This window comes from Vitis vinifera, chromosome 7 (genome assembly GCF_030704535.1).
Source record: "Vitis vinifera cultivar Pinot Noir 40024 chromosome 7, ASM3070453v1".
NCBI classification, from domain to species: domain Eukaryota; kingdom Viridiplantae; phylum Streptophyta; class Magnoliopsida; order Vitales; family Vitaceae; genus Vitis; species Vitis vinifera.
The window spans coordinates 6,851,244-6,864,027 of record NC_081811.1 but is presented as its reverse complement, the minus strand read 5'-3'; the positions used below and the strand labels follow the sequence as shown (position 1 = coordinate 6,864,027).

Sequence of the window (12,784 nt, the reverse complement as noted above, 5' to 3'; positions counted from 1 at the left end):
AAATAATTTGATAAATTTGTTTTTTTTTTTCTTTATTTTAAGAATATGAATATTATACAAGAATATGAATTATTTTTTTAAAAATGCAAGTTAATTAAAAAAATATTAAAGATGGTATCAAAATTTAAAAGGGTAATATAACAAGAAATATACTCATTTGGGAGTTGGAAGAAAAAGCAAAAAAAATTTGAAAATTAAAAAATAAATAATAAATAAAGCATCTGAGGAAGTCTAACGTCACTGGTTAATGTATAACTAATCGTGCAACTGTCACTGTAAGGGTATTTCAGTAATTCAGTAATTCAAACGTACCGGTCCAGACCTGAGTTCCATTTCGCATTTGCTGCTTCACAACCCTTGGACAATCTAGGGTTAGGGTTTGAATTTCTCTACCTTTACACTATACACTACACTATTTTCGCCGTGAACCTCATTTTTTCCTTAATTTCGATCGAATTTCCTTTTTTTCTTCAATTTTTGAGGTCGGGCAGCTGTGAAACAATGTCATTTGAGGTGCTTTGGACGTAGAGAAACCTCAAATCTGTACTCTTTAGTCACAGAACACTGAAGCCCATCAATTTTTTGATTGTCAGAACTTTCTTTTGGGTATGCTTTACTTTTTTTTTTTTTTTCCTGATTTTGATTTGTATCTTGATGTTCATGCAATGAGAATCCTGTGACTGGCCATTACTTGTTAAACAAGCCGATGGGTTCATGTATATAGTTTTTTCTTCAGCAAAAAATAAAATTGGCAGAGTTCCATTTGATGTGATGCTGAAACATGTGTGTTGGTGGGTATTTTCTGTATGAAACGAGAATGTTAGCATTTGAGTTCAATCTGCTTTTGTTGGTTAAATGTGAGAAACCAGTTGAAGGATTTGAGAGCATTTGCAAACTTCAGCAATGATGTGGTTGGCTTTATTTATTATATAGACTAGGAAACCTAGGGACATGTATGCTTGATGTAATTGCCTTTGATAGCAATACATTGGAGCGTGTCATCATGTTGGTTTGCATAGATAATGGATTGAATCATATCTGGTATAATTTAGTTTGTTAATGGAATGTCATTTACGTAATATTAATCGTTTCATGTGAATTCCTGTTGAGATGTAGAAGTACAAACAGGCTGGGGCTTTCCCAATTAAGTTTTCAAACTGGATAGTGTACAAGTCTGTGGAACAGGTCAAGATTCCATGGGTGGTTATGCTTTCTCCTAGAAAACTCATTTTTGTTAATCTATCTAGCATTCACTTAATCTTTCTTTTTTCTTTGCAGTGAAAATGGGGCAAGAATATGTTAGCATTTGTTCCACAGGTAACCAAGTGGATGATCTTTCAGTTCCTCCAGGTTTTGCATCACTTACATCCTTCACATTGAAGAGGATGGAAGATAGTGAAGAAACCTGTAATTCCATGGCTTTTGGGAGTGCATTTCAACCAGATCCCGCCAATATGGATGCTGCATGTGACCCAATTGATATTGCAGAATTTAAGAGGTCTCTCAGGCATAGACCGTGGATACTATACGACCAATGCGATCACGAAGAAGAGGACTCTGACCCTAAACAGATTGATGCGGTCATCTAAATTTCTTATTAATTGTTTTATTGGCTTATTTTATGATGCATGATTGTAAATCTGGTGTTGCATGGTATTTAGCTTTGATGCCATTTAGGGGAAAGTTTCCTATGTCACGGACTTAATGATCTACAAGAAATTGTGGAAATGTTTATGAATATTTGGAAGCATAGTGAAAGATGCCTGGTTGCAAAGTGCGCATTTTGTTAACTATCCTTCTTTATGATAATAACCTGTATTTAATTTCTAGAAATTTTATTAATTTAAAACATATGCATTTATTAGAAGAATTTAACATAGAAACGATTAAGGATGACTAGCAAGGAAATTGTGTGAGATGTCCATCACCACCACCCACAATCACAAATGGGTAATCTCTCTATCCCTTTATTATCTATCAAAAAAAAAAAAAAAAAAGGAAATTGTGTGAGATGGTTTTTTGTGACTCAAAGATCAATGCTGTATTGGTAAGTAGTTATATGGTTGTAGTCAATAGCTCTATAGGGCCAAGGATAATCTGACAGTAGAGCAGAATGTGCGTAGAGGCTATTTGAAAAGACATGGTGGCATACAATTCAATAGTATATATGGTCGTAGATAGCACAAAAGGGAAAAAGGTGATCGACTTTGGCATCATACTTTTTTTAGTAGAGCTAAGTTGCATATATAGATTGATGAAAACAATTACTAACACAAATTTCAGAGTTTGGAGGCACCTTTTTCTGAGGAGGAAGTCCATTTGGCTTTATTTGGGTTAAGTGGGGCTAAAGCTCGTAGTCCTGATGGTTTCATTGAGGCTTTTTGGAAGCATTGTTGGGATTTGTGAAGAACAAAGTGATGGGCTTCCTAAAGGAGTTTCATGAATAGGGTTATACTGAGAGAAGTTTAAACATCACCTTCTTGGTTTTAGTCCCTAAGAGAGGCCAAGTAGAAGATTTAAAAGATTTCAGACTCATTAGCTTGGTAGAGGCTTGTATAAATTGTTGGATAAAGCCTTAGCTAATAGGCTCAAGAAAGTAGTGGGTAGGATGGTATCCAAGTCTCATAGTGCCTTTGTATGGATAGACAAAGGTTAGATGCAGTTATTATTGCAGATGAGGGTATAGATTCAAGATTGAAGAAGTTTAATGGTGGCGTAATTTGTAAGCTAGATATCGAAAAGCCCTATGACCATGTCAATTGAGGTTTCCTTTTAGTAGTCCTTAGCAAGACAGATTTGACCAAAAGTGGATTGGATGGATCAAGTTATGTATCTCCATGGCAAGATTTTCTATGTTGGTGAATGAAACTTGATTCTCTATTGCAAGATTCTTTGTGTTGGTGAATAGAACTTCTACTTGTTTCTGTCCAAGTTTGAGGGGCTTGAAGTAAGATAATCCTCTCTTTCCTTATTCATTGATTCTAGCAATGGAGACCTTTAGTTGCCTCTTGAAGAGGGCCATGCAGGGAGGATTCATCTCATGCTTTAGAGTGGGTGGGACATGTAGTGAAAGGGTGGAGGTCCACATCTTCTGTTCACAGACCAGATCCTTATGTTTTTTGATGCGTGCTAACAGCAGCCAACATATCTGAGCTAGATTCTTGTGGTTTGAGGTAATGTTTGGGCTATGAATTAATCCTAATAGGAGGGTTTCCCAATTATGAGGAGTTGGCTTCTTTGTCGGGGTGCGAGGTGGGGGAGCTCCCTTCCATCTATTTTGCTCTATCTTTAAGTTGTTGATAGTTTGGGATGTGGTGGAAAAAAGATTTCTTAAGAGACTTGAGGTGTGAAAGAGGCAATATTTGTCTGAGGCTGGAAGACTTACTTTGATTAAGAATACTCTATCTAGTACTCCTATTTTATTGTTATTATTATTATTATTGTTTGGTAAAATAAAATAGTATATATAAAAAGGAGGCACCAAATGAGCATCCCAAAGTATAAAGTATACATCAGTGATCGAAGGCAAAACCAAGAGAAAAGAGGGGTTACAAAAAGGCAACACCCACCCTCACCGAGAACCTTACCAATCAATGAAGCTGATTAAAGACAAAGGATCGTCACCTATAAACACCTTAGTCCATGACCACAAATTACAAGAAAGGTGTGAATGAGGTTTGAGAAGATTTAAAGGGACTTCCTTTTGGGAAGGATTTCCTTGAGACCTCATTTAGTAAAACGACCAATTATGTGTATGGAAAAGAAAGGGTAGGATGGGCATTAGAGGCTTATCCTTAACAAGGCCTTCCTTTGCGAGTGGTGTTGGAGGGTTGCCTCAAAAAGGGTGTCTTGTGGAAGTGGGTCATCATTGGGAACTTCAGAGAAGATATAGGTGGTTGGTGCTCCAGTACTTTGGTGCATCATTTTTGGTGCCTTTTAATACAAATCTCATTTACTGATCAAAAAAAAAAAAAAAGACGGTTGGTGCTCCAATGACACAAGGGACACTTATGGAGTAGAGTTGTGGAAGGCTATTAGAAGAGGGTGGGATGACTTTAAGAGTAGGACTTTCTTTGTAGTGGATAATGTTTGGACAATGAAGTTTTTGAAGGATGTTTGTTGTGGTGATCCCGCTTTGAGTGCTTCTTTTCCATTGCTGCTGCAAAAGGATGCTTGGGTTGGGTTGCAAATATGTAGGAGAAGGTAGGGTTGCAAATTTTCCATCTCCAAGGAAAAACACTCTGATCTCCTATCAGAAAAATTCCCAACTCTCCCTTTGGGGCTGCGACTCTCACATAAAGTTCTTGTTTCGACAATTCGAAAGTACTTGTTGTGTTTGTCTAGGTTATGTATAAATAGGGATTCAATGTCCATATTAGACTTGATTGATTGATTAGGTGCTGCCTAATGGGAGGGGGTGTTTCTTGTTTTTTTATCCTTTTCCGATGCTGTTTGGCTGCATTTCTATACTTCTTGTTTACCTTGGACCTTGGTGCACTGCCTTCTTTTGTTAGGCCTTGTTAATATATTTTTTTTGCTTGCCTATGAAAAATTATTTCAGCATGTATTAATGTGTTTCCTCAAATGGCATCAAACTTTGACTTTAGCTGCTCTTTATTTTGTTCTTTTGCCTTTAAAAATTGAAGCCTCTAAGTTAGTTGCTTGACTACAATACAAGGGGTTTGATCAATTAATCTACTCAAAGCGAACAATCATTTTTATCCTTTTTTTTTTTTAATTTCTTTTATTTTTATTTCTATTTTTTTGTTTTTGTTTTTATTTTTATTTTTATTTTTATGGGTTGAGGTAAGAGAGGTAGATTGTTTTTGGGGCAGTCCTAGTCCTTACAATTTTTGCTGAAAACTGAGTTGTTGCTCTATATGATTATATCCTATACTCTTGGGAAATTGCTTAAATTAGTTTTGCTGATTTTTAAGTGTCAATATTGATAAATTAATTTCATAGATATTTGACTCTGTGTGTGTGTATGTTCTGTCTGTTAGCTGTGTGCTTGTGTATAAATGTATACTGGAAAGTTATATAAAAACAATATGACACTGTTCCCAATAAAACTTTGAAAGCAAATAAATATTTTTCCTAATGGTAGATTAAGATAGCTTCATGATAAAATATTCAATAAAGAAGTGGGGCTTTAAAGAAATGATGAGAGCCTTGGGAAATTTTTCCCAAATTGTAAATGTGTTTGAGATCTATAGTTGGATTTTATGAGCATGTGAGCATTTAAAAGTATCAATTATGATTCGATATTTACCTCTATAAAAAAAAATCTCCTATGATATTTATTTTTATTGCAGAATCTCCATTCAAAAACTTATCTTCCCAAGGGGGTTATTCGTGGATGTTCAGATTGTAGTAATTGTCAGAAGGTCAACTTTTATCTGTTGAATTTCCAATTTTCTGTTTTAGTTTTTTACAATCTTGATGTACAAGTTTCAACTTTTCCATTAACTTTTGCAATCACCATGTTTGGGTTATCATTATTGCGTTGATGCTCACAATTGTTTGTTGAGCAGGTAAGTGCAAGATGGCGTCCAGAAGATGCATGCACAGATATCCTTGAAGAGGCTCCTGTGTTCCACCCAACTGAAGAGGTATTTTTTGTCAACTGTAACAAATGATGGCAAACGTGCATTTCCTTCTTTATGCTTTCATTTCTATGTTTCCTTTATCTTTTTTGTTAAACCTAGAGCTTTTTTTATGGTGTGGATTTTTGAAGGAGCTTTGGATCTTATTCAACAGGAGTTCAAAGACACGCTTAAGTATATTGCAAGTTTACGTCCAAGAGCAGAGCCATATGGAGTCTGCCGTATAGTCCCTCCTCCTTCCTGGCAACCACCATGCCATATTAAAGAAAAGAATGTATGGACAAGATCTAAATTTCCTACCCAAATTCAACGGATTGATGAGCTTCGAGATCAGTGTTCGAAGAGCAAGTTTTCTATATTTAGTGAAAATATGAACGGAAGAAAGAAAAGAAGCTTCACAATGGGCTCAGAGTTTCAATCGGATAATGGATATATCATAACTCCTGATGAAGCCAGACGCTATGAAACCCAGGGCTTTAAATTTGAACCTGGTCCAGAGTTCACTTTGGAAACTTTTAAGAATTATGCAGATGATTTCAAGGGGCAGTATTTTTGCAAGAAAGATGAGGTCGCAGATTCAGATGTTAATTCAACTGTGTCCCAAAAGCAGTGGGAACCATCATTGGAGAATATTGAGGGTGAATATAGGCGAATTGTTGAGAATCCAACTGAAGAAATTGAGGTATATTGGCAAAAACAAGTGAACTCATTGAGTGACCTTTTCTAAATTTTTGTTTGTTTCAAGGTCAGCCTACTTTCTGATGTTGGTTTGTTGTTTCAGGTGCTTCATGGTGCTGACCTTGAAACTGGAGTTTTTGGAAGCGGATTTCCAAAAGTATCCAATCAGGAGCAGATGTCTGATCATGCACAATATTTTGAATCTGGCTGGAACTTAAATAATACCCCAAAGCTGCCCGGTTCTCTTCTTGCGTTTGAAAACTATGACATATTTCGTATTTTACAGCCTCGGCTACACGTAGGGATGTGCTTTTCATCACTTTGTTGGGTAAGAAAAAGAATTGAAGGCCTGTAACTTCCTGGAAATATTCTAGTTGGATGGCTCCTTTATATTTATATATACATAATACATAAATCCATGCATGAAGAATAGAGACAACATTCATGGGAAGAAAAATTCTACTATATCAGAAACATTTTAATGGTCCAGATGCTGAAATATTTGCAACTTTTGATGATAGGAAAAAGTTGTAAAGAGGCCATTGCCATAGATATATTATCAGCTTCTCTTTTATCCATGATCTAGCATACTTGACAGACATGCATGATCAATGCTATTTTTTCCCCTCTGTGAATAAGTGCATGCACAACCAACTCTGGGGAACCACCACTAATAAATTCTGGGTCCAAATTCTTGACAACGTGATTATGTGCATGATCTTGTAATTATCAGAAGTGCAGTCTGGAGAATGTGAATTTCATAAGTTTTGTGCTTGTCACTTTCCTCTGAATCAATAATACCTTGATCACCTGTGTGCATTTCCATTCCAGTGTATCACATGCTTTTTAAGTAACAGATATGCTTGGTTTTCTAGCTCTTTTCAACATGGACTTTCTTTTATATATTTGATCATCTCTGTTCCTCCATTAATTATTTAATTAATTTTGAGAAACAGAAAGTTGAAGAGCACCACTTATACTCGCTGTGCTACATGCATTTGGGTGCACCTAAAATATGGTACAGTATCCCTGGGAGATATCGTCCAAAATTTGAGGCGGCTGTGAAGAAGTATTTTCCATACCTATCAGCAACACAGCCTGAGTTGCTTCCTAAGCTGGTGAGTGGTATTATCCTTACTGTATTATTGCACCATGCAAGTGAGATGATTCTGTTCTAATAAATTATGACATCTGATTACATGTTTACCACAATTTGACTGCATAAATGACTATAGGACGAATGCATTCTTCTCTGAAGTCAATGAGAAACATAACATACTTTTGTCAAAGATGAAATGTTTCTTCTCCTTTTCTGGATGCTGATCCTTATTCAGTTCATTATTTTCCAACTCATACTGTCTAGGATAAGTCACTGGTCCGTCAATAATGAAGTTTATTCTTGGCTATGCTTCATTTATTTATCTTTCCTTTTTGTCCACCTTTCCTAAAGCATCCATCTGTATAAATTCTGTTACATGAACTAGAGATTAATGCCCAATTTCATGATGAAGAGGAACAAATTGGAACTTTTTGATTCTTTTCATTTAGAAGCAGGCTTTCCATTAAAACATGGAATGGTCTAGACATTAGTGAATACATAAGGCATATTCTTCTTCTTCTTCTTCTTCATACGTAAGGCGTACTCCTTACCATACTGATGCTGAAATTTCTGCTCTTCACATGAGTTTCAGCTTAGGAAAATGAACAAGTTAGTGAGTACGTAAGGCATAGTTCTTATTCTTCCTCTTCTTACCACACTGATGCCAAGGTTTGTAAAAAAATCTGAAAGATTCTAATTGTATTGTATATTACTTGGTTCACACAGAAGAACCCAAAAAAGTTACTTCTTAACAAGTTAGTGAATATGTAAGGCATACTTCTTACCACACTGATCAAAGCCTTGTCAAAAAATCTGAAGGATTCAAACTGTATTGTATTACTTGGTTCACACAGCAGAACCCAAAAAAGTTACTGCTATGGATGTGTTGCTAGTTAGGGCAATCAATTAAGTAGAACAGAAAATTTTGAGTAATTAAATCTGATTTGTTCTAAGAAATCATTTCTTGACTGAAATTTTGCTCCAAGGCCAAGAGATTGGCTTGGCTTGTGCGGGAAGATCTGTCTCATGGGCAATAATATTCATTTTAGGATAATACTTTACAAGATTTTTTGTTAACCAAATGGAGCATTATACTGTTCCTGAGTAACCCCTGTACTACTTTCTGGACCTGCAACCTTTTAGTTTCCAAAATAGGAAATATGTGCTTAGTAGGAAAATCTCAATCATAAGCAAAAATATTAGTGCCAATGCAACTATATTCCTTTTCATGACAAGGCTTGTCGCTGTTGATTGCTTCATTACCTGACTCTGCTGCCATCCACTGCTCTCTAAATCTCTTGATTTTGTGAACTTCAATAGTGCCACCAAGTGCCTTTCTCTAATTTCCTTTGTTTGGAATCTAAATAAATGAAAGTAGATCAGAAAAATGCGAGCACTTAGGCTCTGCTTAATTCCGCTGAAATCCTTTCTCATTAGAATTATGCTTTAACAGGGTTCAGTTAGCCCTAGAACAACTGTTTCAACTTTAGCATTTTCTATTATACGTCAACATTAGCTTTGTGTCATTTTAATTGTGCTTTATTTTCTTCAAAGATCGATTGGATGCTGTTCCCAGAATTCCATTTTAGCAACCATGAGAGCTTTTAGGTTTCCTACCACAGCCAATGAATCTGATACTATTCTATGACCTTTCTACATTTTAGCAGCTAAATCAGAAAGCTTGTACCATGTACAATCGAACTCTAGCCAGAGAATATGGTGCCACTATCACTATATTCCTCCTCAGGAAACATTTTTTTTTGTTTTGATAACCGAGGAACCTTTCATGACCAAATCCTTGGGACTCTCCATGGGGACCTAAACCTCAGGGCGCTGACCGCCCTGCAACTACCAGCATCGGGTAAATTCAGGGTATCATCAGTGGCACGATTCGAACCTAGGACCATGTGCTACTTACTAGGACCACACTTCCCACTATATTCCTCAGGAAACATTTTGATGGTGCCTGAATTGTTCATGGAACTTCACAAGTGTCACTAGTAGCAGTTTTCCCCACGTTGTTGCTGGTAATGATGATCCAGTCAAATTTGAACTTTTATATGGTGTGATGTTAGATATTAGAAGTCCTATTTTGCTGCATTCTTAGTTTAAGGTCTGAACTGGTTGGTAATGCTGAAGTTTTGTTTCTCAAAGGAGAAAAGGAAGTAAAAATATTGAAACAGGTAGTTACCCTACTAATGTTGGTCTTTCTCATCAGTGTATTCCTTATGCTCTGGTCAGCTGTTTTAATGCTATGACTTTCTCATATTGGTCAAGTTTCTTGAAATAGAGTGCAGAAAAATTAGAAACATTAAATATAATATTGATGTTTAATGCTTTATGGGAATCATTAATTTTCTTTGTTGGAACTTTAGTTTGATTGGATGCAATAGGATCTAAAAGACAGTTCATTATTCTTCATCATATAAATATTGAGAGATCATTGATGTCATGAAGTTATATATATTTAATACAGGTAACCCAACTTTCCCCATCCACATTGAAGTCTGAGGGTATACCTACCTATCGTTGTATCCAGTATCCCAGGGAGTTTGTCCTTATCTTCCCTGGAGCATATCATTCAGGATTTGATTGTGGCTTTAATTGCACCGAGGCAGTAAATTTTGCTCCAGTTGACTGGTTACCACATGGGCAGAATACTGTGGAACTCTATTGTTTGCAGGGAAGAAGGACATCAATCTCCCATGACAAGCTGTTGTTTGGTGCAGCTAGGGAAGCTGTGAGGGCCCAGTGGGAAGTATCACTGTTGGGGAAGAGCACTTTGGATCATTTAAGGTGGAAAGAACTGTGTGGCAAGGATGGGATCTTAGCAAGTGCTCTAAAGGTAAGCTCCTGGATTTCATAATATTCCATTCTTGTGCCTGGTTGGTCATTTTATGTTGCCAGCTATTATGAACATGACTCATTTTGGCCTGGCTATCTTTGCTGCAGCATGAATTATCTCAAATATTTTCCCAAAATATTGGAATTACATTTTTCTTTAAACTGCTGTTTTCATTTTGCATTTTCCAATTGGGTCCTGGCCCATCTTTGACTGAAATGGACTGATCTGCTTTGCATATTCTAACCAGCCATAATTTCTGTACCTAATTAGCCTCTGTTTAATATTTTATTGAAGTAAGATATTGAATAGCTTGATCCTTTTTCTTGCATAGTCACGTATCAAGTCAGAAGGCAGGAGAAGGGAATATCTTTGCACCTCTTCACAGTCTAGGAAGATGGACAAAGACTTCGATAGTGTCAGAAAGAGGGAATGCTGGACATGTTTCTATGATTTGCACCTGTCTGCAGCATGCTGTCAATGTTCCCCAGACAAATATGCATGTCTGAATCATGCAAAGCAGCTCTGTTCTTGCTCTTGGAGTGCCAAAACTTTCCTCTTCCGTTATGAAATGAGCAAGTTAGATCTCCTTGTTCAAGCCTTGGAAGGGAAATTAAGTTCTGTCTACAGGTGGGCTAGAGAAGATCTTGGGCTGGCTCTGTCTCGTTGTGTCTCAAACGATCAGTTAAAGGCATGTGGGTTTGTTAATAATCCATCCCCTACAGAGTCAAAACAAGAACAAAAATGTCAAGATGAAGTGCTCAAATCTCAAGATGTTGTAGAACCCAATGGCATTATTGAGAATTCTACTAATTGGATTTCAGAGATGAAAACACCAGCTGTGGTCCAAGCCTTAGAAAACCTGAAAAAGAGAGAACATGCAGTAGCATTTGCAATTAGTTCAAGTGGTACTGCAGATGATTCCTATTCAATGCAGAAAGAGAATCCATACATAGTTCCATCTGAAAGTACAAGTTCATCAAGTTTGTCAAGTTCCTCAGAATCTGATGAAGATATATCAGATGGCTTTCTGTTCAGGAAGAAACAATGCCTTTTTTCAGCTTACAATTCAAACTCTCCAGTTTATCATCTCAAAAAAGAAGCCTTGTCGTCTAAGCTCCCAAAAGATGATTCTAGTGAGCATAACATTGCCCAGCGCTTGATTCCAAGTTCCAGAGTTGGTCATTTGACTGATTTGGCTTCTGAGAAACAAATAACAAAAAGACCCCCATCTTGCTGTCGGAGTGATATTATTCTTCTCAGCGACGATGAGGGTGAGGATCCATGTCGGAAACTCTGCTGAAGTGTACATTACCTTGAACGGTACATGATTGTTATCACATTTATACTCCAAATGGGACAAGATACTAGTGGATGGAGCCATGTAAAGATATTATATGAAGAAAAAGAAGGCATAAATGTTGCTTCTTCTTTTGAACAAGCTTAAGAATTCACTTCATTGAAGTCCTCTCTTTGGATATGCATGATGGTAGAGCTCCAGGGACTCTTGTCAAACAAGAAAAGAAGCTTTGGATGGATATCATAATGTGGGAGACGCCAAGGGTAGTCATCCGAATTGGCCTGTGTCATTCTTTGTAACTTGTGGATAAAGAAATGAAAGAGAATTTGAAGGTGGACACAGTTCAACTCTTTGGAGCTGAACTTAGAAAGATTCAGAGAACAATCTCCTATTGGGCTTTTTATGCATGGAATTCAGTTGTGAATATTCACATCAGCTGAAATTTAATTGTTAGGAGGGTGGTCTATGCCTTCACCATATAATGTTGGTTGTTTCTGTTGTTGGATACTTCGAAATCCCATCAGGTGTTGTAGCCAAGATCCAAAAATAGTTTCATAGTGTGTAAGAACTTCTGGATGAAGAAGCTGGTAGACCATGTATTTCTTATGGTAATTTAGTCATGATAATTAAATTATTGATTTGTTGTAACTTTGCTAGCAATTGCATAAGGTAATCTGTAGACCTTTCATTTTGTTTTCTTAGCAGATGTAACACTAGGTGTCTTCCCATACTTTTCTCTTGACTTGTTGTCATCCCTTGGTGACCCGACGACACTTATATAGTTTCATTTTCTAAGTCACCTTCAAGGACCCTCTGTTGAGGGACTCATTCAAACCCACATTGTGACCTTGGCCACCCTTTGTCCTTAGGTTCACCTAGACCCACTATGGTTCACATAAGCCCATTTAGGCTCATTTAGACACGCTTCAACCACTTGGGCCTACTTAGTTTTACCTAGCCCGCTTAGGTCACCTTTTAGGCATGTTTTGCATGACTTTCATGACTTGTTTTTTAATGGTTGCATCACTTTTATTATTTTTAATTTTATTTATTTATTATTATTATTTTCTATAATATTTTTTTTCTTACTCATGTAGTCAATTTAATAATTTGATGAAATGCTCCTATTTGATCTAACAATGTGGTAAATATTTTTGTTTAATATAAAAATTCTATAAAATATTTTTATTTAATCCAATAGTTTTGTAAAATTCTTTGATTTAATTTCATAATTTTGTAAAATGCTTATTTTTAGTCTA

General features: G+C 36.4%; 1 protein-coding gene across 5 annotated transcripts; it reads left to right on the top strand.

Annotated features, from left to right (window-relative positions):
* The first annotated feature begins 296 nt into the window (after positions 1-296).
* LOC100249688 (putative lysine-specific demethylase JMJ16) lies at positions 297-12,173 on the top strand. Of its 5 annotated transcripts, none has more exons than XM_010654079.3 (9): positions 297-371; positions 1,279-1,580; positions 5,316-5,387; positions 5,535-5,612; positions 5,761-6,288; positions 6,388-6,612; positions 7,241-7,402; positions 9,860-10,228; positions 10,560-12,173. In XM_010654079.3, the coding sequence occupies exons 2-9, from the start codon at positions 1,284-1,286 to the stop codon at positions 11,526-11,528; spliced, it is 2,700 nt and encodes an 899-aa protein (XP_010652381.1). In that variant the 5' UTR covers positions 297-371; positions 1,279-1,283; the 3' UTR covers positions 11,529-12,173. The 5 variants fall into 5 exon arrangements, with proteins under 5 accessions (XP_010652381.1, XP_010652378.1, XP_010652380.1 ...); XM_010654076.3 differs by lacking the exon at positions 297-371 and adding an exon at positions 644-1,200; XM_010654078.3 differs by lacking the exon at positions 297-371 and adding an exon at positions 645-1,185.
* The last annotated feature ends 611 nt before the right edge of the window (positions 12,174-12,784 follow it).

What these genes read in the sequence shown, in the direction of transcription:
- LOC100249688 (XM_010654076.3), top strand. An exon ending in ATTGTAGTAATTGTCAGAAG is followed by an intron (nt 5,388 to 5,534) that starts GTCAACTTTTAT and finishes TTTGTTGAGCAG; the next exon opens with GTAAGTGCAAGATGGCGTCC. An exon ending in TCTTAGCAAGTGCTCTAAAG is followed by an intron (nt 10,229 to 10,559) that starts GTAAGCTCCTGG and finishes TTTCTTGCATAG; the next exon opens with TCACGTATCAAGTCAGAAGG.